At 36.5% G+C, this 27,432-nt stretch overlaps 1 protein-coding gene across 1 annotated transcript; it reads left to right on the top strand.

The window, feature by feature from the left end:
• Nucleotides 1-1,481: 1,481 nt before the first annotated feature.
• On the top strand, nucleotides 1,482-21,549 carry slc1a8b (solute carrier family 1 member 8b). The gene is made up of 11 exons (XM_030127137.1): nucleotides 1,482-1,809; nucleotides 5,904-5,983; nucleotides 9,270-9,485; nucleotides 13,715-13,757; nucleotides 13,893-14,106; nucleotides 14,987-15,086; nucleotides 17,055-17,288; nucleotides 18,470-18,664; nucleotides 18,756-18,890; nucleotides 19,577-19,721; nucleotides 21,026-21,549. Exons 1-11 carry the CDS (start codon nucleotides 1,645-1,647, stop codon nucleotides 21,170-21,172), a joined length of 1,674 nt encoding a protein of 557 aa, XP_029982997.1. The 5' UTR covers nucleotides 1,482-1,644; the 3' UTR covers nucleotides 21,173-21,549.
• The last annotated feature ends 5,883 nt before the right edge of the window (nucleotides 21,550-27,432 follow it).

Below are 27,432 nucleotides of genomic sequence, written 5' to 3'. Positions count from 1 at the left end.
AATCATTTTATTCGGTCCGAATGAAATAACTGGTTGAACCTGACTGAGCCTCCTGTCAATCATCCATTACGGCCGTCCAGCATCCGATATGGGTACCTCTGAATCTGACGCTTCACTCGCGCTGCTTCTCCGTAATTATTATTACGATTGTGGGGATTTATTATGTTTGTGGGACAGTAAAAATCTTCAGTTCCCAAAACTGTAATAACTTCCCACAAATGTAATAAATTAGTACATCACATACATTTAAGTCTTGCATGCATGAATATTTACTCATCTTTCTTTTTCTTCCATTTATTCCTGTGCTTTGGATACTTGCTTTTTTAGAATGATCAAATTTTGCAGTTACACCACATGGTACTAATTCCAGATTATTCATTCATTCATTCATTCATTCATTCATTTTCTGAACCTGCTTTATCCTGACTAGGGTCACGGGGGTCGCTTGGAGCCTATTCCAGCTACATAGGGGTGAACGTGGGGTACACCCTGGACAAGTCGCCAGTTCATCGCAGGGCTGAACATATGGAGACAAACAATCACTCTCACATTCACACCTATGGGCAATTTAGATTAACCAATTAACCTATCAGTGCATGTGTTTGGATGGTGGGAGGAAGCCGGAGTACCCAGAGAGAACCCACGCAGACACGGGGAGAACATGCAAACTCCACACAGAAAGGTCGACTGGTGTTGGAATCGAACCCAGGACCTTCTTGCTGTGAGGCACGAGTACTAACCACTGCACCACCGTGTCGCCCTGCAAATCTATTTTTAACTCAAAATATATTGTGAATGTTGGACTTTTGTGACTTCAAGTGATGAAATGCAAGTCACTCCAAGTTACTCTGTTATGGAAAAATAATACTCTACTAATTCGTCTTCAATAAAGAAGGATAAGTTCAAACGTTCAGTGTCAAAGAAATCACTTTATTTGGAGCTCTATAGAAAGAGTTATCACTCCGACAAAAGACTGAGATGGTCTGAACCCAAAAATACAAATCATAATGTAGTCTTCTGTCTCCCATGAGAAAATTATGATGTGTAGAAAGTGTTTTGGCCAGTGTCAGGACCCCTGTGAGAAATCTTCTCTATGCTACTCAGGTGTTGGCCTGACCTTCTACTCTGGACACAACACAGAAGAAGTCACACTATCTGAAATAAAGTTACAAACCTATATGATATATGAAATACATGAATATATAAATGAATATATATGGATATAAGTAATTTTGCCATTACAACTCCAAGTCACTGAGGTCAGGCATCTGTTTTATGAATGGGAGGAGCTGAAGGCAGCTATAATATCTCCTAATGAGCTATGAATGGGGGAGCTAATCTGTGCTGATGTTTAGCCTCTTTACGCCACAGTGACAGTAGAGAAGCACTGGACATCAGGATAATCCTTTTACCAGGAATCAGTTAGTCAACTTCCTCTCTCTCTCTCTCTCTCTCTCTCTCGCTCTCTCTTTGACTTTTCACTGTCAGAGTGTGGTGACATTTGATCAGATCCACCGGTGACTTTGCCACACATCAGACCTTGAGGAAAAACATATACCTCACTCAGCAGGAGAATCCACTGGATATTTATCTTTGATTATTCTGGGGAGGGGGGGGCTCTGGCCACAGATTTAGAGACTCAAGATGGAGAAGTTGAAGAATTCATTGAAGAGTATGGTTTCGATAAAAATCAGGGTATACGTAAAGGACTACTGCAAGAGGAACGGCCTGTTGACCCTCTCCGTCTTTGCTGTAGTGACCGGATGTGTGCTGGGGTTTGTCCTCAGGTCATTTAACCTGTCCACACAGGTAAGGCTGAGAAATGAATGAATTTTTAACAAAAACATAATTATGATTGGACTTAGTTTCATCACTTCATTAACTTTGGAGGGAATTATCATTTTAACCCTTTCATGCATACTGGTCACTCCAGTGGACAGTTCTTCTCCAGCTGTTCTCTTGTATATTCATGGGTTTTGTTGTTTTAGTTCCATATCAGCCGACACACTGGACGATTATGCATCATCCCATAATACACTGCAATTCATTCCATTACTGTAACTTTGCTGTTCTAGATAAACCTGATCTGCACTAACATGTTTGAGTGTAAAAATGTTATTGTTATTAGATTGCAATGAACAACCAAAAGTTTGGGTTTTTTTTTTTTGCATATTATCTCCATAAATTGAGTAATAACTAGTATTAGAGTATGTTAAAATGTGACAAAACATCCAATTAGCAACGTTAAAAAAATAAAAATAAAAATTGGATATATTTCATAGTTTTCACACAGTATATCAGTAAATACATGGTTCTATGCTTCAAAAACTAAATGCATGGTAACCAGCTGAGTGGACATTTTTGCAATTCCATGAAAAATAGGTTAATAAAAAAAATTTCAGTCACGTTGTTTTTTCGAGATTTTTTTCCCCCCGAGTGTTTTTATTCCTCTTTAGGCATGAAAAAAGCACTCAGGAAAAAAATCTCGATAAAGGTTCTCATAAGTCATGTATGACAGGGTTAAACAAAGTATTGTGGTTACAGTTAAAACCAGTTATGTAAAAGGACAAGGGATATAAATACAAGTACAAACTCAGAGCATGCACAGCTTTGGTAAAGAATGTCTATTTAAAATGACTACAGACTAGAATGAATAAAAACACATCTACACTTAAATATATGAGTCATAATGTGGTTTGTAGAGTGGAATGAGACTGAGATTGTTTTCAATAAGACAGTGGTTTCTGCTGAACTATGTGCACAAGTATGTTTGATAATACCGCTGGCAGCCACTACATATATGCTGGCTTCCAAAGACTTACACAGAATTTCTCTATAAAAATTGTAAGCCTTTAATTTTTTCGGAATCAGTCTGGTCTCATTAATTTTATTGCGACTTTCTAATAACACTGGTCTACAATTTTTTAGAAATGATTTGCTTCAGAGATTAAATGTGCTAAATGTTACGTATTTTATTAAGATTAGTTGGAAAATAAATGACAAAAGTGCCGGTTTGCTGATGTTTTCAAGGTATATGATTAAGTGTTATTACACATATATATTGGTTTATGTACATTTATATAATAGTTTTATAAATCTTCCACTAAACAGAACCTGTAAAGTGAATGTATTCTAATGTGCAGACAGTGTTTTGAAGTAGATCTTGTAGCTCTGAGACAAATATTCCTTTTGAGTCAAACCCATTCTCTCGTTAATTCTTGAATTTCACATTTTGACCCAAGGCTGTATCTTGGAAAGTTCAGCCAACCAGCATTTTTGACTTGTTTTTTCTTTATCAGTGACTCTCATGCAGTAAAATTTCATTACTTTTATTCTGGAAGCATTTTCCTTGTAGACCAGTGTAAGTGTTCTGGTGGGCCATGGTTAAATCATTTCTTCTGCTGGTGATTTTAGTTGAAAAAGAAGACTTGATATGTTAGTATAAAGGTTCACTCACATGTTGAGCCTGATTAAAGAGTGATTGAAAAGACAGAGAGCTCAGCTGTAGTTGCAGTTATTACAGTAGCATTGCCATCAAAGGATTCTGTAACTCCTCATGACATTCACTGTTTTATTAATTTAGCCCTATCAGCCCGCCTGCAGGCCGAAAAAATTATATTAATATTCATCTACTATAAAATATAATAAATCAGGACAATTAATTGTTTTTTTCAACTTTTGCTCAAAGTTTAGACCCTAATGTTAATAAAAGTACATCAAAAGTGTATTTTAGTGCAAACTTTAATGTTCAAACATGATTTTTAATCTTTGTGGGGTGAAATATACGCTATTAAAAATCTCAAACATGAACAATTAATTTATGCATATCATCGTCAATCCAGCCAAAAAAAAAAAAAACAGGCGAGGATAAAAAAATTCCAATTTCTCTTTTAGTTTGTTACAGTTTACTCAGGCATAGGAATAGATACAATATTTTAGACAATGGGAATAGATTCTGTGAGGTCTGTAAATGTCCACAGACACCAAGAACATCCATATGAACCTTATTATTGTGAAGTAATTCTTCATTTACTTTGGGTATGTCTGTTTAGGCGTTTTTCCCCTGAAAATATGGTCAGGGTTTAACAGGTTAAGTTAGTAACAGAGTAGCATTTAGTATCAGTGCATCCATCATCCCTTGCACTTCTCTAGCTCTGCCAAGAATTTAGCATGAGGCAAGACAGCAACACTTAAAATGGAAAGTCCTGGTTTCAAAACAAAAGTCCAAAAACCAATGGAAGACATCATGGTGGCTCCATCCACACTACATTTCTGGACTTCAAATTCTTCAAATATACGTACTGTAGAAATGTTCTTTTATTTCGATTTATCTAGTGCATCTCACCCATTTAACTGATGGTTCAACTGATAAATTAATCAAATCTCTGGATCGTTAAGTCTGTTATGGTTTTCAGTAGCGGAGGTGAGGCATAGGTGTTAGGTTTAAGATAGGTTTTAATAGTTTTATAATGTTATTTACTTGGTGTCTGGGATTAACTCGTTGACGGCTTATCAGTGTTTTTTTTTTCACAAATCTGTTTTCTTTCATACATCACTGTATTTGTATCTGCTCGTTTGTGTCTTACTGGACTCAACTGAAATAGAAAAGAGGTTTTATAAGTTGTTAATTACATATAAATGTTTCATCAAACATTTAGTTGCTATCACTATTCCTCAGCTACAGGTTCTCCTGACACTGGGCTCCTGTGATGTAAGATGCTCTAAAAGGATCAAGTAGCATGTGCTCTTTGGCAGTCGAACAATTAATTAGTGTAATAAGTAATGCACATAAGCTGGCAAGTTACATTACATTATGTTCTATTTAGCAAAGAAAAAAATATCTGTAACAACCAAAAGCATTAATAATGAAAGGCATGCAAAACATCATGCAGAAAATAAATAAATAAATAAATAAATAAATAAATAAATAAATAAATAATAATAATAATAATAATAATAATAATAATAATAATACATCGGTTTTATATAGCGCTTTTCTAAGTACTCAAAGACGCTTTACAATAAACAACCAAGGGACAAACATACATCAAACGGGTAGACAGATACAGAGTTAATACTAAATGGTAACACTGGGTTACAAAAAAATGTTTTTTGCAAGTTGTCTAGGTTTTTTCAACTGAATTAGGACCATTTTGCACCGCTAAATCCAAAAATGACATCTGTTTTTCTCAATCAGGTCAGGTTTTTTTGCTAATTTGATTTAGAAAAATTTGATCTTCTCACAAAATTGATTACGTTTTTGTGACTTTATCAGTTGATTTTTTATATAGTTCTCACCCAAAATAGGTTTTAAGAGAAAAAAAATCATTTTCTAACAGGATGTATTTATTATTTATTATGTATTCACCGCAGATGTAGCAGAATACGTCAGGCTTATTTTTGCAAGATCTTCTAGTTGAAGCCATTTCATTCACCTGTAATATTAAAAAAACATTAATCATAAATTGGCAAAAGTAAAATCTTCAGAACTTGTTTATTGCAAGAAATATGAAAGAATTTTGTATCATATGATGTGAAAATGCCCAGAAATGTAAGCAAAAATGTTAAAAAGCCAATATGTAGCATAGTTCAGAAAGTTGACCTGATTGAGCAAAATTAATGTGATTTTTGGATTCAGCACACCAAAATTATCCTAAATCAGCTCAAAAAACTGAAACAATAAATTTGTTGTTGACCAGTGTAATCAAAGAACAAATACAGAGACAAATACGGACAAAAGAAAGCACACAAGAGAAGGTAGATGAGAGTGGATGAGATTGAACAGGCAGTCCTTTTCTTATGCTCAGGGTCATTATATCGAAGATGTTACAGAGTAATAGTAAATCCCTGTTGAACATACACTGAAATAGAGCTTGTTTCATGTGTTTCTCTGTCTCTCGTAGGCAAAGATTTACTTCTCCTTCCCGGGAGAACTTCTGATGAGGATGTTAAAGATGTTGATCCTGCCTCTCATCACCTCCAGGTATGAAGACTCATGTACAGCCCAGCGTCTGTTTGATTAAATCTGCGATCTTTTATGATGCTCTCAACAAAGCTATAGGATCAGAGAACCATGATAACATATCCCATGACTGAGTAACATCCTTAAACTGAAGACAATTAGAGATATATCATTCATAAATCATACTATTATGTTTGATTTATTCCATACACTCACACCCACAGTTTGTTTTCAGTTTGTACATTTTCTCACTTGAAGTTCTTCCTGAAAAAAGGTGCAAAAACGTCATTTTCTGTAGTTCTTACTTTTTCCATAAGTTAGAGAAATAATTATTTTTATTTGATCAAATTTTTCCGATTTTGATTTTCTTCCAGTTTTTGATTGAAGAAAAGAGACTTTTAATAACATTTTTATTTTTATTTTTATTTTTCTGCCCTTGAGGATTATGAGCTATGCAACAACTGGGACCCTTTAAAGGACTCAAAAGACTGAACTGATGGGATGAGGGTGAACAACCGGGATGTGATAGGAGTAAGAAGTTAGAGGAAGTTTAGTTTTAGATTCAGAGCTTCAGTTTATAGATTTATTATTGATTGAAAGATAATTCATGCATATGCTTTGCTTTGCTAAAATTGCCTACATTAAATTTATAAAAAGTAAATTCTAAATTCTCCTTGAATTATTCCCAATGTGTTATATTATGTTGGTGAATGTAAAACATTAGGTTTATGTGTGCATAACATCTAAAGGTCCTAAAGGTATCTTAACCTTAGTCCACCTACCATTTATGTGTCCCTAGGGCCTTCCATTCCTGGCCTTTAAATTACCTGTCGTGTAACAAGTGCACTAAATCCATGTGAAACAGCTACCACAACCAACTGGGCTGGTATTATTACTGACCACAGAGTGGGTTTCTCCTGGCAGTTCTGGTACCAAAGTTAGCAGGGCAGAGGTTGGAATTAAAGGTAGTTAGAAGACAGGCGAGTGTTTCAAAATTTGTTCAGCTAAGTAGTATCTGTACGGGTTAGTGCGTGAGGGTAAGACCCCAGTTTAGCTACGTGAGATCAGGACCCTATTTAAACGGAGAGCTGAACCACAGTAGTACCGAGGATTTAACAACTTGAATTGCAAAAACAACACAGAGAAATTTGGCTTGTTATTATGGTAGTCTTCGAAAGGTTAGAGCCATCCCTGCACAGACTGCAGTGTTAACATGTAAGTCATGAAGATGAGAAGAAAAGCCGGCTGATGACTTGACTCAGCCTATTCCAGTGTTTGTGACGGTATAAAGCCCCAAATGTGCCTGTATTTTAACATGTCCTGGTACATTTTAAGCTGTAATAGCTCAGTAACAGGTGATTTTTCTATTTATTCTCTAACTGTTTGGTATGAATGATATGTCAAAGAGCTAATCTGCTTCTTAAAGTCAAGTATTCCTTCTTGTTAGTCAAGGCTTTCCTTCAAAACCCCTGAAATAGTGTATCCAAGAACAGACCAGTTTCGTGAACATGCATGCTGTGTCACTGATCCCACTGCCTATTTCATTATTAACCCTTTCATGCATAGTGGTCACTACAGTGGACAGCTAGACTACAGCTGTTCTCTTGTATATTCATGGATTTTTTTTTTTTTAATTAATTTTTTTTTTTTTTTTACACATATCTTTATTAAAGTTTTAAGACACTACATATCTTTTCTGACATGAATTGGTAACATTATGTAGATCTCTCCTGAGCATAAACCCCAAGAATCACAACCCCTCCCCAGAGTTTTCACACAATTTATCAGTAAATACATGTTTCTGTGCATCAAAAATTAAACGTGTGGTGTCCAGCTGAGTGGACGTTTTTGCAACTTCGTGAAAAATAGGTTCATTAGATGTTTTTTTTTTTTCATTATTATTTTTTAATGTATTTTTTATTTATTTATTTAGTTAGTTAGTTATTTTTATTATTTATTTATTTTTAATTTTTTTTTCTGAAGAAAATTTTCAATCGCACTGTTTTTTTCATGCCTAAAGAGGAATAAAAACACTCAGGAAAAAAAAAAAGTGATTAAGGTTCTCATAATTCGTGCATGAAAGGGTTAAACAACGCCTACATTTAACTATCAGTGCCTCACAAACTGAATCAGATAATGTAATGAATTACTATAAAGTCACAGTGACAGGATTTAGGATTGATAAAAGTGATGTAGTGTTTTCGTTTTTATATCCAGGTTGTAGTTCTATTTTCATGTACATATGATTTCAAATTTGTGCAAACACAGTATAAATCTGACTTAATTCTTATTATAAGTCTTATGTGTCCTTTCCTTCTCTTTTACTATGATTTCATGTCCTCTGTACTTTCTTTTCTTTATTTCTATCCTTTCTTATTCAAGCACTTGGTATAAATTTTCCTCCATTTAATCACAAAGAAGCACATTGGATTTACGTTGTGTACAATATGTGCTATTTTCCATAAATAAACTTGTCAGACCAAATAACACACCATGGTTATATTTAAGGGCACATTGCACAGTGGGATAGGTTGACTTGTTGTCATTTAGTAGGACTTTTAAAATATGTGTGTATATAATTCTGGGTGCTTAAAAAATAGTGAAGTGGATTTGTAAAAGCGTCCATCAAAATTCTCTGAGTGATGTGCTCAGTAGGATCCTTGACATTGGAATCATCCTTCAGCAAAATTTGATGATGCACCTTTATATAAATGAAGCTTTTATGGATTCTTCCGTGACTTAGAGAAATGTCCTCTGACTAAAAATGAAGTCCAAACCCCACAGTTATAACAGCTACCATGTTGCCTGTGTGACACAATTTGAGTCTGAATTTGCAGATGCAAAGGGATGGATGGAATCTGGACCGAGATTTGTCTTTATAGCTGTCGTAATCACCTGTTTTTTTGAACATCAAATAACTTATTGAAACCAAATCTGATCAGAAGGAGGATGATCTGGATACAAATGAGTCTCATGAAACGTACCTTAAAATCTGAAATAATCTTTTACAAGTTTTTAGTTTAAGTTAAAGTGTTGTAGAGGATAGGAGGGAGGATGTCTGACCTGTTCTGGAGCTATGAGTCACCATGAGAGGGTTTTGCGTCCATTTTTATGTAGAATCTATGTTCAAACAATAAACATGTGAATCAAAAGTTTTAATATTTCTCAGCAGCAGATGTAAAAATGAAATGTTTTAATCTAAACAAATGAAAATAAAACTCTCTATAAAAAGTCCATTTTAATTGACTTATACAATGACTGAACTGATTGAATCCAAATGTTATTCCTCTCCTGTTCTCTCATCCAGTCTCATGTCTGGCCTGTCAGCCATGGACACAAAGGCAAGTGGTCGACTCGGAGTGCTGACCGTCACCTACTACCTGTGGACGACCTTCATAGCTGTCATTGTCGGCATTGTGCTGGTGCTCATCATTCATCCAGGAACCGGCTCTGAGAAGGAGGGACACCATTCAAGCTCAGGGCCTGTGATGACGTCCGCCGACGCGCTACTGGACCTCATCAGGTACGACGCTCACACAAGTACTGCAAAGCTAGTACAGGAAATGTGAAATTTACCTCCTTAAAATGCCCAAGGACTCTGAGTCTGACCCCACGGCAGCCGATATATTACGTCTATATCTGACCTCTGACCTTGAAACAAAATGAATTAAGACGTCATCCTCTGAAAAGAACAGTAGAGTCCGACAGCTTTTTTCCCCTTCTTCAATTTGCTACATGTGTCCCAGGGGATTTCCACTCAAGTTGCATCACTGAGGTCTTCAACCATTCTTGGAAAAGTATTTTATACCTACAGTTTTGGGTAGGATGGCTTTGGGAGATTACAGATTTTCAACTTTATCTTCTTAGTGTTGTTTTTCATGACTAGGATTTACTTTGTAAGACCCTTTCAAATCCAACTAAAACCAGCACAGACCTTTTAAAACCAGAGTATCAGGTCAGACCTAATGACCTCTGGTTTCACTGGAACAGGAAAGAACAGGATGGAAGTACACTGATTACATTTACATGCAGTAATACATGCATGGCATATATATATATATATATATATATATATATATATATATATATATATATATATATATATATATATATATATATATATATATATATATATGTAGAGAGAGAGAGAGAGAGAGAGAGAGAGAGAGAGAGAGAGAGAGAGAGACAAAAGAGTCCCAGTTGAAAAGTTTCAGAGTGTTTCCACTGGAGTCCACTGTGTGAATAAGCTTGCCACTTTCATTTCTTCAAAAAATCTTCTAGAAAAAGTTAGCTTTTCCATATTTGCTCAAACCCACCACCACCACCCTGTATCCAGTGTCATAATCTTTAAAAGCAAGTGTTCTTCTGATTGGATTTTTATTTTGACGTACATCTCTGTATCTACACCTACAATAAAACCCATAAATGAGATATTCCCAATGCACCGAAGAATCCTCTTAAAATAGAATATTACACATGTGCTAGTTGGAAAAAGGACTAAGTCAAAATATGCAAACAGAATACACTTAGTTCAGCATACTGTATTTGGGTAATTCAGAATAAAAGTTGAATATTATTGTGCAAGTGAACACACTGAATGTAAATAACTCAGAGTACCCGTAAACACTTCACAAATGCAGCCCATATTACTCCATTAACACCACAACATGTCAGTTTTAATTATCTCCTTAACATAGAAGACCCATATTTAGTCATGTCTTACATATTCTCCCTTCTCTCTGTAAAACTAGGGGAAGATCTACCCCAGCTTTCTTTTTTTAGACAGGTAATGATAAAGAAAGTACAGGAAGACAAATCAGGCTCAGGTCACAGAGATCAAGATCAGGGTCTCTGCTATTATTAGAAAAGACCCAGTGCCTGGGAAAAACATTTTCCACACAAACCTGTGTAAGAATTTTGCAGGAAGGCAGCAGGGGATTACAGATTTCCCCTCTTTATCTTGTTAGTGTTGTTTTTCATAAACTGGATTTACACAGTAACATCCTCTATAAGCTGAGGAAAACCGGTGCAGACCAATTAAAACCAGTAAAAATCCAGTTCAGACTTGTTCAAACCCGAAGTATAGACTGATTTAAAATGTTTCATAACTTTTGAACCACTAATCCTATCGACACATGTATATAATACAGGTAAGATGCAATTTCTCAGCTTTTCAGCGCCTTCAGATGTGTATTATTTGGATGTTTAGAGGCTCCATAGTGAACATGGAAACACTGTCATCTTCTACAGCATTGATTCACTACTAAAACCAATGTACATGTTGAATTGATGATAAATTTTGCTGAAAAGGAATTTTTTCGGTAACACTTTACTTGAAGGTCTAGCTTATAATGCATGAAGCGTACATTCATAAGACATTATAATGCATTTATAATACTTTATAAAAGTCATTACAACAGTTTATGATCATGTATGAAAACTATACCAAGGTTAATAAAGTATTATAAGTGTAGGCCTAATGTATTATAAATTCAGCTTTCATAATGTTTTCTACATCCATACCGAAGTGACAAGTGTTTGTGGGAAGAATCTCCAGTCCTGGGTTACAAAATACATTCTAACCATCATAAATCTAGCCAGTTATAAAGACACAGAGAACTGCTGTGACATGTAGTTTCTGAAACTGAATAATGCTTTATAAAAATCAATAATAAGTTACAGGAGGACTGATGATATTATAACACAAGTATGATGACTTATGAGCAGTGTCTGCTGGTTCTAAGTAAAGTGTAAGTCCAAAATTACACATCGAAGTGTTCTGAATAACTATTTTGCAAAAACAAAACACTAAAAGAACAGAGTAAATAGAAGTGTTACATGTTGCTTTGTACATAAATAAAAAATAATGTGGCAGTTCTAAATCTTTGTAAATTCAAACACATACTTTTTTTTTTTTTTTTTTTTTTTTTTTTAAATAAATATGAAATCCCTAAAATAGATGGGTATAGAGACCAGTGACAAAACCTAATGAAAGTTCCCCACCTAAAAAAATAAATTCCTTCACACTGCTTTGGTGTGGATGTATAAAACATTATGAAAGCTGAATTTATAATACTTTATGCCTACACTTATAATACTTTATTAACCTTGGTATAAGTTGTTGTACATGATCATAAACTGTTGTAATGACTTTTATAAAGCATTATAAATGCATTATAATGTCTTATGAATGTGCGCTTAATGTCACATGTCATCCTTTCCCTCTGACTGCGCACCTTCAAACTCACATGTGACAGACAGACAGACAGACAGACAGACAGACAGACAGACAGACAGACAGACAGACAGACAGACAGACAGACAGACAGACAGACAGACAGATAGATAGATAGATAGATAGATAGATAGATAGATAGATAGATAGATAGATAGATAGATAGATAGATAGATAGATAGATAGATAGATAGATAGATAGATAGATAGATAGATAGATAGATAGATAGATAGATAGATAGATAAGCTTTATTTCAGACTCATGGTCCACATTAAAAAACAAACAGATAAATACAAACACAATTTAAAAAAAAAACCTCTATACTTTCACGAGGCAGTCGTACCAGTGTTTCCAGGGAAGGTGTTCGGCCCAAATCCCAGAGTGCAGCGTCACTCTTACAGCAGCAGGTCAGCTAAGAATAGAGTTGTCAATTAAGTGTGATCAGTTAATCCTGTATTTCCTCCGTGGTCCCTGTACACAGAGGCTGCTCTGCGTCTGCTCTGTGGACTCTGGCTTACCTCAGCACCATTCATGTCAGAGGTCCGCTAATACCCTCAACTTAAATCTGATTATTTTGGAGATCCACACACTGATGTTGGTGTGTCTCTGCTGCTGTGAGCCAAAGGTCAGGTGTATATTACAGTCCTCTTACGTGGTTTTGCACAGTGGGTTTAGCTTCACTGCTGGTGCACTCTATAAATAACATCCTTCCCTCTGACTGCGCACCTTCAAACTCACATTAACATATGAGCATCTGTTTCTGATTCATCCACAGCAGACCTCAGATTTTATCAGGTTGCCATTCCTCTTCTGAGTGTCAACCAGTGGCGATTTCTCACAGACTGCAAGGGAAGCTCGGCTTCCCCTAAAATTACGAAAATTAAATGGTTAAATATCTAGACCTAAAAAAACTTCAATGCATTTCAGCTTCAAGCCTTCATCAGGAAGTCAAAACCTAGGTCTAGATATGACCATACCATGATAATAAAGGCATTTTAATGTTGAAAGAGAGTGCCTTGGATTTTTCTTCCAGTGGGATACATACTTCAACTTAAGTTGTGGAAAAAAATGCCATATTTATTTATTTTCTCTCCCTCCCTCCATGAGTCTATTACAGTGTGGCAACTCTACTGAACAATTTTGAAAACTGCACATTTCTTTCAGCTACAAACAATGCTTCATTTACGCATCGGTAAATGCTGGCAAAATCAAGGCATTATTTTATCGGTTTTAATGATAGGCAAAAAAAAACGATAACGATATTCACCGATACTACATTTTTACGCCAATATCGGGTCATCCCTAATTAATAGAATAAGAGACTAAAAGACAGAAATAAAAATTACCGACTAGTGTTGCACAGGAATAAACATTCTTCAAATAACATCTATAAAATATTAAAAAGAAGCTAATATAATAAAACATACACAACAAAACCTAAAGAGTATTATCAATATTAAAATATGCTTATATTCTTTTTAACCAAAGTTTTACAATCTAATATTTTGTCTTACAGGAATATGATCCCATCAAATCTAATAGAGGCAACTTTTCAGCAGGTAAGTTATCAAAGTGATGACACAAGCTGCATCTTAAAAGCATCAAACTTCTAAACCGTACAATTATTTTGATAAAAAACAAAAGTCAGTCTATAATAATCCATCTCTGTGTTGTTCTTTCTGTTCCCGATGTAGTATCGAACAGACCTGGTACCCATTGTGCAGAACGGTAACGGACAAGACTCTCAGGCCAACTATGTGTATGTCATGCCTGACTACCACAACCCCCGTCTGGGCCACCCGGTCTTCCTGGAGATCACCCCTGCACCGGACATCAAGTACAAGATCGTCCCCAGCACCAGCAAAGGCATGAACGTACTGGGGATAGTCATCTTCTCAGCCACTATGGGTGAGACAGCTGCAGCGGTTATCTATCTATCTATCTATCTATCTATCTATCTATCTATCTATCTATCTATCTATCTATCTATCTATCTATCTATCTATCTATCTATCTATCTATCTATCTATCTATCCATCTATCCATCCATCCATCCATCCATCCATCCATCCATCCATCCATCCATCCATCCATCCATCCATTCATTTATGGAACATTAGAGAAAATTACTTAATTACATTCTCTGTAACTCTTATTTAACTGGCAAAACTACAAAGGAAGTATTTTCAGTGTTTGTACCAGTCATTAAACAAATTTAGATCTTGATGTGTGCAACGCACTCAAAAGGCAGTAGGGACAGAGAAACAATCAGACCAAAAAGTTTTTAGGATATACAAGCAACACTGTTCTGTCAAACTCCACCAACAGCAGGATGATTTGTAACAGATGAATGGATCATGATTTGACACAAAAGCATCGTTTACCAAAAGCTGAATCTTTAACAAAGTTGAACTGTGCCTCAGTACTTTGTGACACACGTCATGAGGGATTTGCAGTCACTTCAAAAAGAATATTTCTCACCTCAAAAATGTCAAGAATTTTAATTTTTCATCATCTACTGTACATACTATTATGAAAAAATTCAGAGTCTCAGACAGTCTGAGAAAAGGTAATATGATGTGATGTAAGACACATCTTTCACACAACTTTTTTGAGTCTTGTTCAGGCCTTAAAGTGTGAATTTCTTCCATAATACAATGAAGTTGGTCAGTAAAACTTTGAAAATATCATCACTGCATTGCATGTTCCTATAGGGTTTGTAATTGTTTGATGCTAATTGGCTTCATTAACAGTGTACATGACATACTGTTGAATATGATGCTTTCAGGTCTGCTGCTGGGGAAAATGGGAGAACGTGGAGCGCCACTAGTCAACGTGTGCCAGTGCATCAACGAATGCGTCATGAAGATCATTAACGCAGCCATGTGGTGAGTAAAATGTGCACCTTCGAAAACATTCTACTGTGCCACATACGTAAGTCTGATGTTCCCGACGTCCAGGCAGATTATATCTAAAAATACACGTCACAGTAGTACACTGTCACTGCTGGTGTGGTGTCCTCACTCCTCGACATGAGAGCTGATTAAGACAGGAAGACGAGTTGACTGTGGGATTACACTTGTGTGAATGGAGCACTGAGGCACTTCTACAAATGAGATTAGTTAGAGATGATCTGATCTGCAAACACTGCTGGTGGGGAGGTTTCCTGTATTATTTTTGCCACCACCTTCATGAGAAACCTGTACTGATGGTGTTGATGCCACTAAAATGGAGTGTGTTTTATGAATTCCAAGTCGTCCTCCCATTGGACATGACATGTGACTGTTGATGTCCTGAATACTCAAGATGCTAAGAAAAGTCAGAGTACATTTTGCGCCACATTTTCACACATTTGGATGTGTGATTTGTATCTCAGCTGAGGGACATGTTACGTGTTGACATTTGTAACTTAGAAGAAAGAGATGCAGAAGGATGAAAAACCAGTTGAATATGAATGTGTTTGCTTTTACTTTCAGACAGGTGCATAATCATATCTGAGACATAAGTGTGTTAGCTCTTTTACCCAGCTGTATCTGCTATGGGATGGTTTAGAGCAGGGGTCACCATCCCTGTCATCCATATGTACTATCCTGCATGTTTTAGATGTTTCCCTCTTCCAGCATACCTGACGGTCTCTATCAGGCTTCTGCAGAGCTGGATGATAGGCTCATCATTTGAATCAGGTGTTTTGGAAGAGGGATACATGGTCGGTGGCCCCTGGTTCCGAACATGGATGTCAAACCCACTTTAGTTTAGGAACCACATACAGCCCAATTTGACCAAAAATACTAGTATAACTAGAAGCACTCAGAGAGTGCAGACCTCCGCCAAGGCAGATCAGTGTTCCAGATTTGGAGGAAAATTTCAGGAAATGTTGATACTGGGACAAGGAACAAATGATTCAATTGATTCAATTTTGGTGGTGATGGGGGGGGCACTAATCTGCCTTGGCGGAGGTCTGCGCTGTCTTTTCTAGAAAAGCACTCATAGGGCGCAGACCTCCACCAAAGCAGATCAGTGGTCCCCCCCACCCCCACCCCCGATCACCACCAAAATTTAATCATTTGTTCCTTGTGCCAGTGTCAACATTTCCTGAAATTTTCATCCAAATCCGTCCATAACTTTTTGAGTTATCTTGCACACAGACAAACAGACAAACCAACGCCGACAAAAACAGAACCTCCTTGGTGGAGGTAATAACTTATAAATGATGACACACCAACTTTTTCTCTTTGTTTTAGTGCAAAACAAGTAAAGTTGCAGCATGAAAATATTTATATTTATAAATTATCCTTTTGTGAATAACCGGAACATCCATGAACAGCCTGAAATTTCTTAAGAAACTAAGCTCAGTTTTAAAAAATATTATGCCTCAGTTTATCACTTACATATGTGCATAACAACAAATCACAGCAGATCTACAAAGACATAAAACACTTAGTAGCAGGCATCTGGAACTGAAAATATAGCATTTGCCTGTAGAATCAAAACAAGATGACAAGACTCAGTGTCTTCTGTGTGATCTTTGGACTTTATAAATTCATCCTGTGGGCTGGATTTGAAGTCTTTGAAGACTTGGTTCTGACCCGCAGGCCATATGTTTGACACACCTGGTTTAGAGGGAAAAGATGTTTGCACATCTGAAGGAAAGGCTGTTATAATATTAGGGCTGTGTCAATTCAAAGTGTATGACTTAACAATGAACGAATAAGGAAAACCTGTGACTTAACATCTACACTGTATTGTAGAGGATCTTATTCCAAAGCAAAAACATGAGGGTTCAAAACTTCACCATTCCAACCTGATTTGAAAGTCAAACCTATTTCCATGCCTTTCTTCTCTGCTTCTTCATTCAGGTACTTCCCATTTGGCATTGTGTTCCTGGTGGCAGGGAAGATCCTGGATATGCACGACCCGGCCCACCTGGGAGAGAAGCTGGGCATGTACTTCATCACAGTCCTGTCCGGTCTGTTTGTGCATGGCCTCATCCTGCTGCCAGCCTTCTTCTTCTTCTTCACCCGCAAAAACCCCTTCGCCTATATCAGAGGATTGCTTCAGGCTCTGGTCATTGCTTTGGCCACTTCATCCAGGTAAAACACATCAACAGTAAACATTATACTTCATGAATGCAGGTTGAATTAGCCTCCTTCAAAGTGGGTTCCATTTTCTTGTAAATATGAGCTATAAGCTTAGACATATATCAGTACTTTCTACCCCTACATTGTAAAAACAGGTTTATTACTTGTAGGTTTTGTTGCTTGTTAGTTTGCATTTGAGCAGAATTATCAATATACCGCCTCAAAATAGACAATTTCAAGCAAATGGAGCCAAATGAAGGGAACAATAATACACAGAAAATATGATCCTGTGGTGTATATGACAAGAGAAAAACACAGTACAAGACATAACATGATGAAAACAATAAAATGGGGGAAAAAAAGGATGTCAGTCACAAAAAGAAGGATGCAAAAAGATAATTATGATGTAAAAAGAAGACAGTGTAACAAGACAAAGATGAAAAGTTATTGTCAGAATCGTCTTCACTTTATATGAACATAGTAAGTAGTTCAGTTAACTTTTCACTTAACTAGCCGGTAAAAACGTACTTTTATTGACACTGTGCTCCATTTCACAGCCTGTACTTTTTCACTTTCACAGTAGTCCATTACCTCTTCTTACTGTCTGTATTTCTTCTGGAGTAAAGAATGTGTATATGTCGAGGCCCAAAACGGAATCTGGCCCGATTCAGAATTGGGCCGGCCCAGAATGGAATTCCATTCTAGGCCGGTCTAGAATGGAATCCTGCTGCTATAATGTTATTTTTATACCATGTTTAGTGCAAATGATCTAAATTATTACAAAAATCAATACATGGAATTTGCAAATATGTGAAAAAAAAATGAAACAAACAACATTTTAATTGTAAACTATAATACACTTTATTTACAAATAGAACCTAGTGGTACTCCCCACCAATATATGGTACAGTGAAATCGACTGAAATTGACAATAGTTACTCAAGGTATGTAAGACTGAAAATGTAAAATTACGACAAATTATGGAATTATGGATCATTTGCATTAAACATGGTATAAAAATAACATTATAGCAGCAGGATTCCATTCTAGGCCGGCCTAGAATAGAATTCCATTCTGGGCCGGCCCGATTCTGAATCGGGCCAGATTCCGTTTTGGGCCTCGACATATATATTTGTTGCCTCCAAACATCATTTGCTGAGTATCCTGTCCGCTTATGTCCTTTTCCTCTGCAGCTCTGCCACTCTGCCCATCACCATGAAGTGTCTCTTGGAGAACTGTGGCGTGGACCGGCAGATCGCTCGTTTCGTGCTGCCGGTGGGAGCGACCATAAACATGGACGGGACTGCTCTGTATGAGGCAGTTGCAGCCATTTTTATCGCTCAGGTCAATGAATATGACTTGGACTTTGGCCAGTTGGTCACGATTAGGTGAGAATAAAGTCTGCTGCTCACTCCCATCCTGCTCCTTCGATGACTTTTGTGATCTAATGGTAATTTTTTTTTTCTTTGTTTTAATCAGTATTACAGCAACAGCTGCCAGCATTGGTGCTGCTGGAATCCCTCAAGCTGGTCTGGTTACCATGGTGATTGTCCTGACATCTGTGGGGTTACCGCCTGCTGATATTTCACTAATTGTGGCCATTGACTGGGTTCTGTAAGTCCCACTTTAATTATTCTGGCATTATTTAGTCCCTCCATAAGCTGCAACTGGTCCACAACTCTGCCCCCTGCATTATCACCAAAACCCCCTCCTACCACCACATCACCCCGATCCTCCAGGAACTACACTGGCTCCCAATCAAACAGAGAACTGAATTCAAACTCCTCCCGTACACATTTAAATCCATCCACAATCTCGCTCCTCAGTACCTGTCAGACCTCCTCCATGTCGCCACTCCAGTCCGTTCCCTCAGGTCCTCCTCCTCTATCCACCTCACCGTACCCCTGTCCGCCTCAGCACCATGGGAGGCCGAGCCTTCAGCCGCTCTGCTCCTCAGCTCTGGAACTCCCTCCCACCATCCATCCATAACTGTGATTCTCTCCCCACATTCAAATCCAGACTCAAAACTCACCTTTTCAGAATAGCCGACCCCCCATAAGCTCTACTCTCCATTCTACAACTTCATTTCTATATATAGTAATTATTTGTTTTAATCTGTTTATTTCCTTGTATTTTATGGATTGTTTGTTTTATCTTGTTGTACAGTGTCCTTGGGTGTCTTGAAAGGCGCTTATAAATAAAATGTATTATTATTATTATTATTATTATTATTATTATTTAGACATCTGTACGCTGGAAGATCTATTTAATTTATCATACTTTTCCTGTTTTATTATTAGTGATCGGTTCCGGACGATGATCAACGTTCTCGGTGATGCCTTAGCTGCTGGGATCATGGCTCATGTTTGTAGGAAGGATTTTGAGCGAGCAGCTAATTCTGCAACCACCGCCAATGCAGCCAGCAACGGAGGGGGTCCCAAACGGGTACGATCTGCATTTATTCACATTGTGGTACACATTGGTGGACACGTTCACACGAAAACCATAAAACATGTTTCAGTAAAAGTGGTGGTTCATAACATGTCTCCAGAACAGCTTCAGTATACTTTGGCAATGATTCTACAAATCTGTGAACCGTATGGAAAAAAGAATACCATTCTAGTAACAGATATTCCCTCATTTGATGATGATCTTTAACAGAAGTGAACCTGGTTTAAGATCTGATGACTATGAAGGCCAGATTATAGTGTATGATTTAGATAATGTTCACCTTTATTAAACAGTTCAATGACCTCTTAAGATTTATGGATGGATCATTTAGATAGATAGATAGATAGATAGATAGATAGATAGATAGATAGATAGATAGATAGATAGATAGATAGATAGATAGATAGATAGATAGATAGATAGATAGATAGATAGATAGATAGATAGATAGATAGATAGATAGATAGATAGATAGATAGATAGATAGATAGATAGATAGATAGATAGATAGATAGATAGATAGATAGATAGATACTTTATTCATCCCATAGGGAAATTGACTTGCTAAATCCAAAAATGACATCTGTTTTTCTCAATCAGGTCAGGTTTTTTTGTTAATTTGATTTTGAAAAATTTGATCTTCTCACAAAATTGATTACATTTTTGTAACTTTATCAGTTGATTTTTTTTTATATAGTTCTCACCCAAAATAGGTTTTAAGAGAAAAAAAAAATCATTTTCTAACGCCATGTATTTATTAAGTGTTACAAACTGTAGCAGAATACATCAGGCTTATTTTTGCTAGATCTTCTAGTCGAAGCCATTTCATTCACCTGTAATATTAAAAAAACCATTAATCATAAATTGGCAAAAGTAAAATCTTCAGAACTCGTTTATTGCAAGAAATATGAAAGAATTTTGTATCATATGATGTGAAAATGCCCATAAATGTAAGCAGAAATGTTAAAAAGCCAATATGTAGCATAGTTCAGAAAGTTGACCTGACTGAGCAAAATGAATGTGATTTTTAGATTCAGCACACCAAAATTATCCTAAAGCAGCTCAAAAAACTTAAACAATAAATTTCTTGTTGACCAGTGTAATCATATCAAATAATAAAGATTTATGAATTCATAAAATAATCCAGTAACTCATATCAAACATAAATACAGCTGGGATGGGTGTTATTTTTTACCTAATCACTTTTTTTTTTAAACATTCTGGCCCTAAACCTCTGTTCAGTTGATCCTGCAGTGTTCAAAATCTCAAAGTTTTCTGTTGTTTTTTTTCTTCCACAGAGAGACACAGTTATCTCCTTCGGCAATCAGAGTGTGGCGCTGTCCGAGGCTCCTCTGATGAGTCACCGCTGCGACTTTGTGTTTGAGGTGGATGGAGACAATGTAACGGAGCGACCTGTGGCCTCTTACAACCTCTGCCAAGTCTGACAGGACAACTGCCTTCTACAGCGCACAAAAAAATCCACCTCTTGACCGACAAATCCAGTCTGACTGAAAGTTGTTGAGATGACAGGGGTTGGCGGCTAAACTGGACTTCTGCTTGTGCCATGGCCAAAACCTGCATTACTTGATATTTACTGCATGTCTCCATCTAGATTTGACAAGCGTTTCACATAAATCCACACTGATTATGGTCTCAATGTAAACACAGCCACAATAATGTGACACAATTATGCCCAAAAGATTAATGTTTATCAGTGGAACTTGATGAAGATTAATACATGTTTAGATTTCAGTCAAGGTTTTGAGTTGCCTTAACACAATCGCAGATTTTGACAGCAATGCTTGAAAGCTTGAAAAGACTTGAAAATCACATAAGCATGTAGAGAGCAAATAATATGTGTTAAAAGAATATGCATCAGATGAGGTACTGTATTTATCAATAGTAGCATTATGATATTTATTTTATCTTTGTGCAGGTGTTATAGGATGGTTCTTCATGTGAGTGTGTACTTTTTTTTTTTATAACCAATAATGTCATGTTCTGTTCATGTTTTCTAATAAAATCCTGATATTTTCAAAGTTTGGTCAATAAGTGGTTTTCTTTTAGGCTTCATCAGACAAAAGATGAAGCAGATCCATCTGTTTGTAGCCACAGTAATCTGCCTGATGATGAGCTCAATGATAAAACATCATGCTTGGAAGTCTTCAGGGTGGAGGCATTTTTCATACACTCCATTTGGTGTTGGTCCACTGGTGGTTCTGGGAAGTGTCCCGTTGCTTTGCTCTGGGGTAGCAAAAGGTGTTAGCAGGGTGGCATGGGACAACAGTTCATGGGAATCTCACATTTATGTTAACTCTTTCGGTGCCAGACAGCTGAGGGGCTAATAAGCCTTAAAAGTGCCACAGAATTTGGCCGTTTTTCAGTATTTCGCATTGTTTTTATAATCGAAGTCTGAATCATCATCAGAACTCATTTTCTAGCAGATGGGACTGTTTTGACAGATCGCTGTGTTTACGATATTACTACAAAATGGCCATCTAATTTGCATATGATTTCATTCATAAATTCATTCATAAAATTTCCCAAGCAGAAAACGAAATGCGAGCTCTTCCTTGGTCAAAAACCGCTCGGTAACATCCGACCGATTGCTACTTAGATTCAAAACGCACCGGACGCAGCCGATTCATTATTGATCGTAATTTGCAAGAAGATTTGAAAGAATGTCATCGAAATGTGAGAAAGAAATGGGGGTGGATGGTTTGTTTGTACACAAATATGGCGTGTTCTCCAAAGCCGATCTGATCGGCCCGTGGCACTTTAAAGGTTGTATTCGTAAAGCCGATTTAATCGGCCCATGGCACTGAAAGAGTTAAAGGATTCAACAGAAGATCAACAAAACTACTTTTAAAGTTTTTATTTTGCATCGCGAACATAATAAAACACAAACATAATACCACATTTCCCACAAACGTAATTATTATTATGTTTGTGGGAAATGTGGTATTATGCTTGTGTTTTATTACCTCCACCAGGAGGTATTGTGATCTCTTTGCTTCGTGTGCGTGCGTGCATGTGTGTTTGTTTGTTAGCAAGATAACTCAAAAAGTTATGGACGGATTTTCATGAAATTTTCAGGAAATGTTGATACTGCCACAAGGAACAAATGATTAAAGCTCTACCGTATGATGTGGCATTTTTACACTTTTCTTTTGTCATCTTCAAATGCTCCTAATAAGCGTGTGTCAAACTAAAATATAAAAGGAGGTTTTGAAACTCAAAAATGTTTAATTCTCATATATTGCTCATATTTGTGATAAAATTCTGACCAATCATTTTATTCGGTCCGAATGAAATAATTGGTCGAACCTGACTGAGCCTCCTGTCAATCATCCATTACGGCCGTCCAGCATCCGATATGGGTACCTCTGAATCTGACGCTTCACTCGCGCTGCTTCTCCGTAATTATTATTACGATTGTGGGGATTTATTATGTTTGTGGGACAGTAAAAATCTTCAGTTCCCAAAACTGTAATAACTTCCCACAAATGTAATAAATTAGTACATCACATACATTTAAGTCTTGCATGCATGAATATTTACTCATCTTTCTTTTTCTTCCATTTATTCTTGTCCTTTGGATAGTTGCTTTTTAGAATGATCAAATTTTGCAGTTACACCACATGGTACTAATTCCAGATTATTCATTCATTCATTCATTTTCTGAACCCGCTTTATCCTCACTAGGGTCACGGGGGTCGCTTGGAGCCTATCCCAGCTACACAGGGGCGAAGGTGAGGTTCACCCTGGACAAGTCGCCAGTTCATCGCAGGGCTGAACATATAGAGACAAACAATCACTCTCACATTCACACCTATGGGCAATTTAGATTAACCAATTAACCTATCAGTGCATGTGTTTGGATGGTGGGAGGAAGCTGGAGTACGCAGACACGGAGAGAACATGCAAACTCCACACAGAAAGGTCCCACCCCCTGTCGACTGGTGTTGGAATCGAACCCAGGACCTTCTGTCTGTGAGGCACGAGTGCTAACCACTGCACCACCGTGTCGCCCAATTCCAGATTAATAGGTGTTTAATTACAAATACAAGAGGAGGAAGAAAACAGAACGGGCAGAATATAAAGTGTGCACATCATCCTATTTACAGTAACAGCAGAAGTAGAGTTTGACCATGTTCTTCTTTGATCCATCTGCTGAAATTATTTCATTTCTTGAATTTGTTTCTAATGTACAGGGTGGGGAAGCAAAATTTACAATAAACATTTAGTTGTTTTTTTCTCAGCAGGCACTATGTCAATAGTTTTGAAACCAAACATATATTGATGTCATAATCATACCTAACACTATTATCCATACCTTTTCACAAACTTTTGCCCATATGAGTAATCAGGAAAGCAAACGTCAAAGAGTGTGTGATTTGCTGAATGCACTCGTCACACCAAAGGAGATTTCAAAAATAGTTGGAGTGTCCATAAAGACTGTTTATAATGGAAAGAAGAGAATGACTATGAGCAAAACTATTACCAGAAAGTCTGGAAGATACTATTAAAGAAGAATGGGAGAAGTTGTCACCCCAATATTTGAGGAACACTTGCGCAAGTTTCAGGAAGCGTGTGAAGGCAGTTATTGAGAAAGAAGGAGGACACATAGAATAAAAACATTTTCTATTATGTACATTTTCTTGTGGCAAATAAATTCTCAGGACTTTCAATAAACTAATTGGTCATACACTGTCTTTCAATCCCTGCCTCAAAATATTGTAAATTTTGCTTCCCCAGCCTGTACATGTCTCCTTTAGACACCTGAGGACTTCACTGAGGACGACTCAGTATATTTCAGTCATACACCAAATGGTGGGTTGGCACAGTAGTGACACTTAGTGGTGACGTTGCAGACTGCACTACCCTCACACTGATCTAAAATGGCCAAATAACCTGCTTGACTCTTTCTTCATAGCAAGTGTTTTGTCCATTCTGAGCTTTTTAGTGGACGGATATCAACTCTGTTCCACACGATGTAATCCACAAATACAGCAGATGACTGTAATACAAGACACATGAGGTCCAGGTGATGAAGAACCCCAAATAAAATTCTTATTTTAACCCTTTCATGCACAAATTATGAGAAACTTAATCAAAATTTTTTCCTGAGTGTTTTTATTCCTCTTTAGGCATGAAAAAAAAAAAGTGATTGAAAATTTTCTTCTGAAAAATAAAAAAAAGAAATAAATAAAATAAAAATAATTTTAAAAATTTTAAAAATACATTAAAAAAATAATAATGAAAAAAAAAAAATTCCAATGAACCTATTTTTCATGAAGTTGCAAAAATGTTCACTCAGCTGGACACCACACGTTTAATTTTTGACACAGAAACATGTATATACTGATAAACAGTGAAAACTATGGGGAGGGCTTGTGATCCTGGGGGTTTATGCTCAGGAGAGATCTACATAATGTTACCAATTCATGTCAGAAAAGATATGTAGTGTCTTAAAACTTTAATAAAGATATGTGTAAAAAAAATAACAAAAAAATAAATAAATAAATAAATAAAAAACAAAAAGAACAACAAAACCCATGAATATATAAGAGAACAGCTCTAGAATAGCTGTCCACTGTAGTGACCAGCATGCATGAAAGGGATAAAGTAATGAAAAGACTGGGTTACTTTTTTTCAGGTGATTACAATTACTGAAAACCTAAGTTTACCTTTCACCTATAAGTAGATCCCCCTAAATTTAAGTAAACTTTACTCTTACCTTAATGTGAAGACACTTGCATTGTATTGTTTGATGTTAAAGTACAGGGTGACCACAAAGTCTCCTTTATGATTTAAAAAAACTTATTACTAAAGCAATTGATGAGATGTGTTAATCAGATTTGTTCTATGTACTCAGTGGTAATCAAAGTTTTTAATTACACTATGGGATCATGTGCAATCGAATCATTGGTCCATTTTTCTTCAATGAGAAATCAATTACAGCAAATGTTTACCTTCACCTTTTGACTGAATACACTGGTCGACAAGGAAAATGCTTCCAGAATAAAAGTAATGACATTTTACCACGAGAGTCACTGATAAAGAAAAATCCAGTCAAAAATGCTGGTTGGCTGAACTTTCCAAGATACAGCCTTGGGTCAAAATGTGAAATTCAAGAATTAACGAGAGAATGGGTTTGACTCAAAAGGAATATTTGTCTCAGAGCTACAAGATCTACTTCAAAACACTGTCTGTACATTAGAATACATTCACTTTACAGGTTCTGTTTAGTGGAAGATTTATAAAACTATTATATAAATGTACATAAACCAATATACAGGGTGGGGAAGCAAAATTTACAATGAACATTTAGTTGTTTTTTCTCAGCAGGCACTACGTCAATTGTTTTGATTGATGTCATAATCATACCTAACACTATTATCCATACCTTTTCAGAAACTTTTGCCCATATGAGTAATCAGGAAAGCAAACGTCAAAGAGTGTGTGATTTGCTGAATGCACTCGTCACACCAAAGGAGATTTCAAAAATAGTCGGAGTGTCCATAAAGACTGTTTATAATGGAAAGAAGAGAATGACTATGAGCAAAACTATTAGGAGAAAGTCTGGAAGATACTATTAAAGAAGAATGGGAGAAGTTGTCACCCCAATATTTGAGGAACACTTGCGCAAGTTTCAGGAAGCGTGTGAAGGCAGTTATTGAGAAAGAAGGAGGACACATAGAATAAAAACATTTTCTATTATGGACATTTTCTTGTGGCAAATAAATTCTCATGACTTTCAATAAACTAATTGGTCATACACTGTCTTTCAATCTCTGCCTCAAAATATTGTAAATTTTGCTTCCCCACCCTGTATATGTGTAATAACACTTAATCATATACCTTGAAAACATCAGCAAACCAACACTTTTGTCATTTACTTTCCAATTAATCTTATTAAAATACGCAACATTTAGCACATTTAATCTCCGAAGCAAATCATTTCTAAAAAATTGTAGATCAGTGATGTGTGTCACCACAACTGGATGACCTTCAACCATCATGTTCCAGGTAGATGGTGCACCACCACATTGAGAACTGCATGTTGGTGGGTTCCTAAATCAAACATTTCCAGACCCGTGGATTGGAAAGGATGGCCCAATTCCCTGGACACCTCGTTCACCAGATGTCACTCCCCTGGATTTCTTTCTATGGGTTTATGTTAAAGATATTGTGAAACTAACAAAGATACGGAACATCAACGACCTGACGCAGAAGATCACTGATGCCATTAATGAGGCCAACATGGCAAGAAATCCAGTACCGTCTAATAGAGATGTATTAAATGAAGCAAAAAACCTTTTCATTTTGTAATAATTTCCAGATTTGTCTTTTCATTTGCATTTGTAATAAATTTGTTATATTGTACAGAGACTTTATGGACACCCTGTACATTTGTAACATCTACATATATAAACACAGAATGCATATTTAGCTTTGGATGCAATATTAAGACAAAAATGAAAACTGGAGAAATTAGGCCTTTAATACTTTACTGTCCCTACCATTTCTGAAGTGTTACATCTGCATTTTCTTTAAGTTTATGGCACTTTTAAAATTAGCTGGCTTCCTAAAGGCAGTAAATTTCAAACAATGTCTCAGACAAATGCACCCTACATTGAAAAATATGTGGGTAAAGTTGTTGATAAAAGCAGCAATCAGGTCCTGAAAAGACATATCATTC

This window comes from Sphaeramia orbicularis, chromosome 22, assembly GCF_902148855.1.
Source record: "Sphaeramia orbicularis chromosome 22, fSphaOr1.1, whole genome shotgun sequence".
Classification (NCBI taxonomy): Eukaryota; Metazoa; Chordata; class Actinopteri; order Kurtiformes; family Apogonidae; genus Sphaeramia; species Sphaeramia orbicularis.
The sequence above is the reverse complement of the archived record's forward strand: the minus strand, read 5'-3'. Positions and strand labels throughout refer to the sequence as shown.

Coding starts and splice junctions, on each gene's coding strand:
- slc1a8b (XM_030127137.1), top strand. CDS start 1,645: ATGGAGAAGTTGAAGAATTCATTGAAGAGTATGGTTTCGATAAAAATC. Junction 14,107..14,986: donor CATCTTCTCAGCCACTATGG/GTGAGACAGCTG, acceptor TGATGCTTTCAG/GTCTGCTGCTGGGGAAAATG. Junction 18,891..19,576: donor GTGGCCATTGACTGGGTTCT/GTAAGTCCCACT, acceptor TTTTATTATTAG/TGATCGGTTCCGGACGATGA.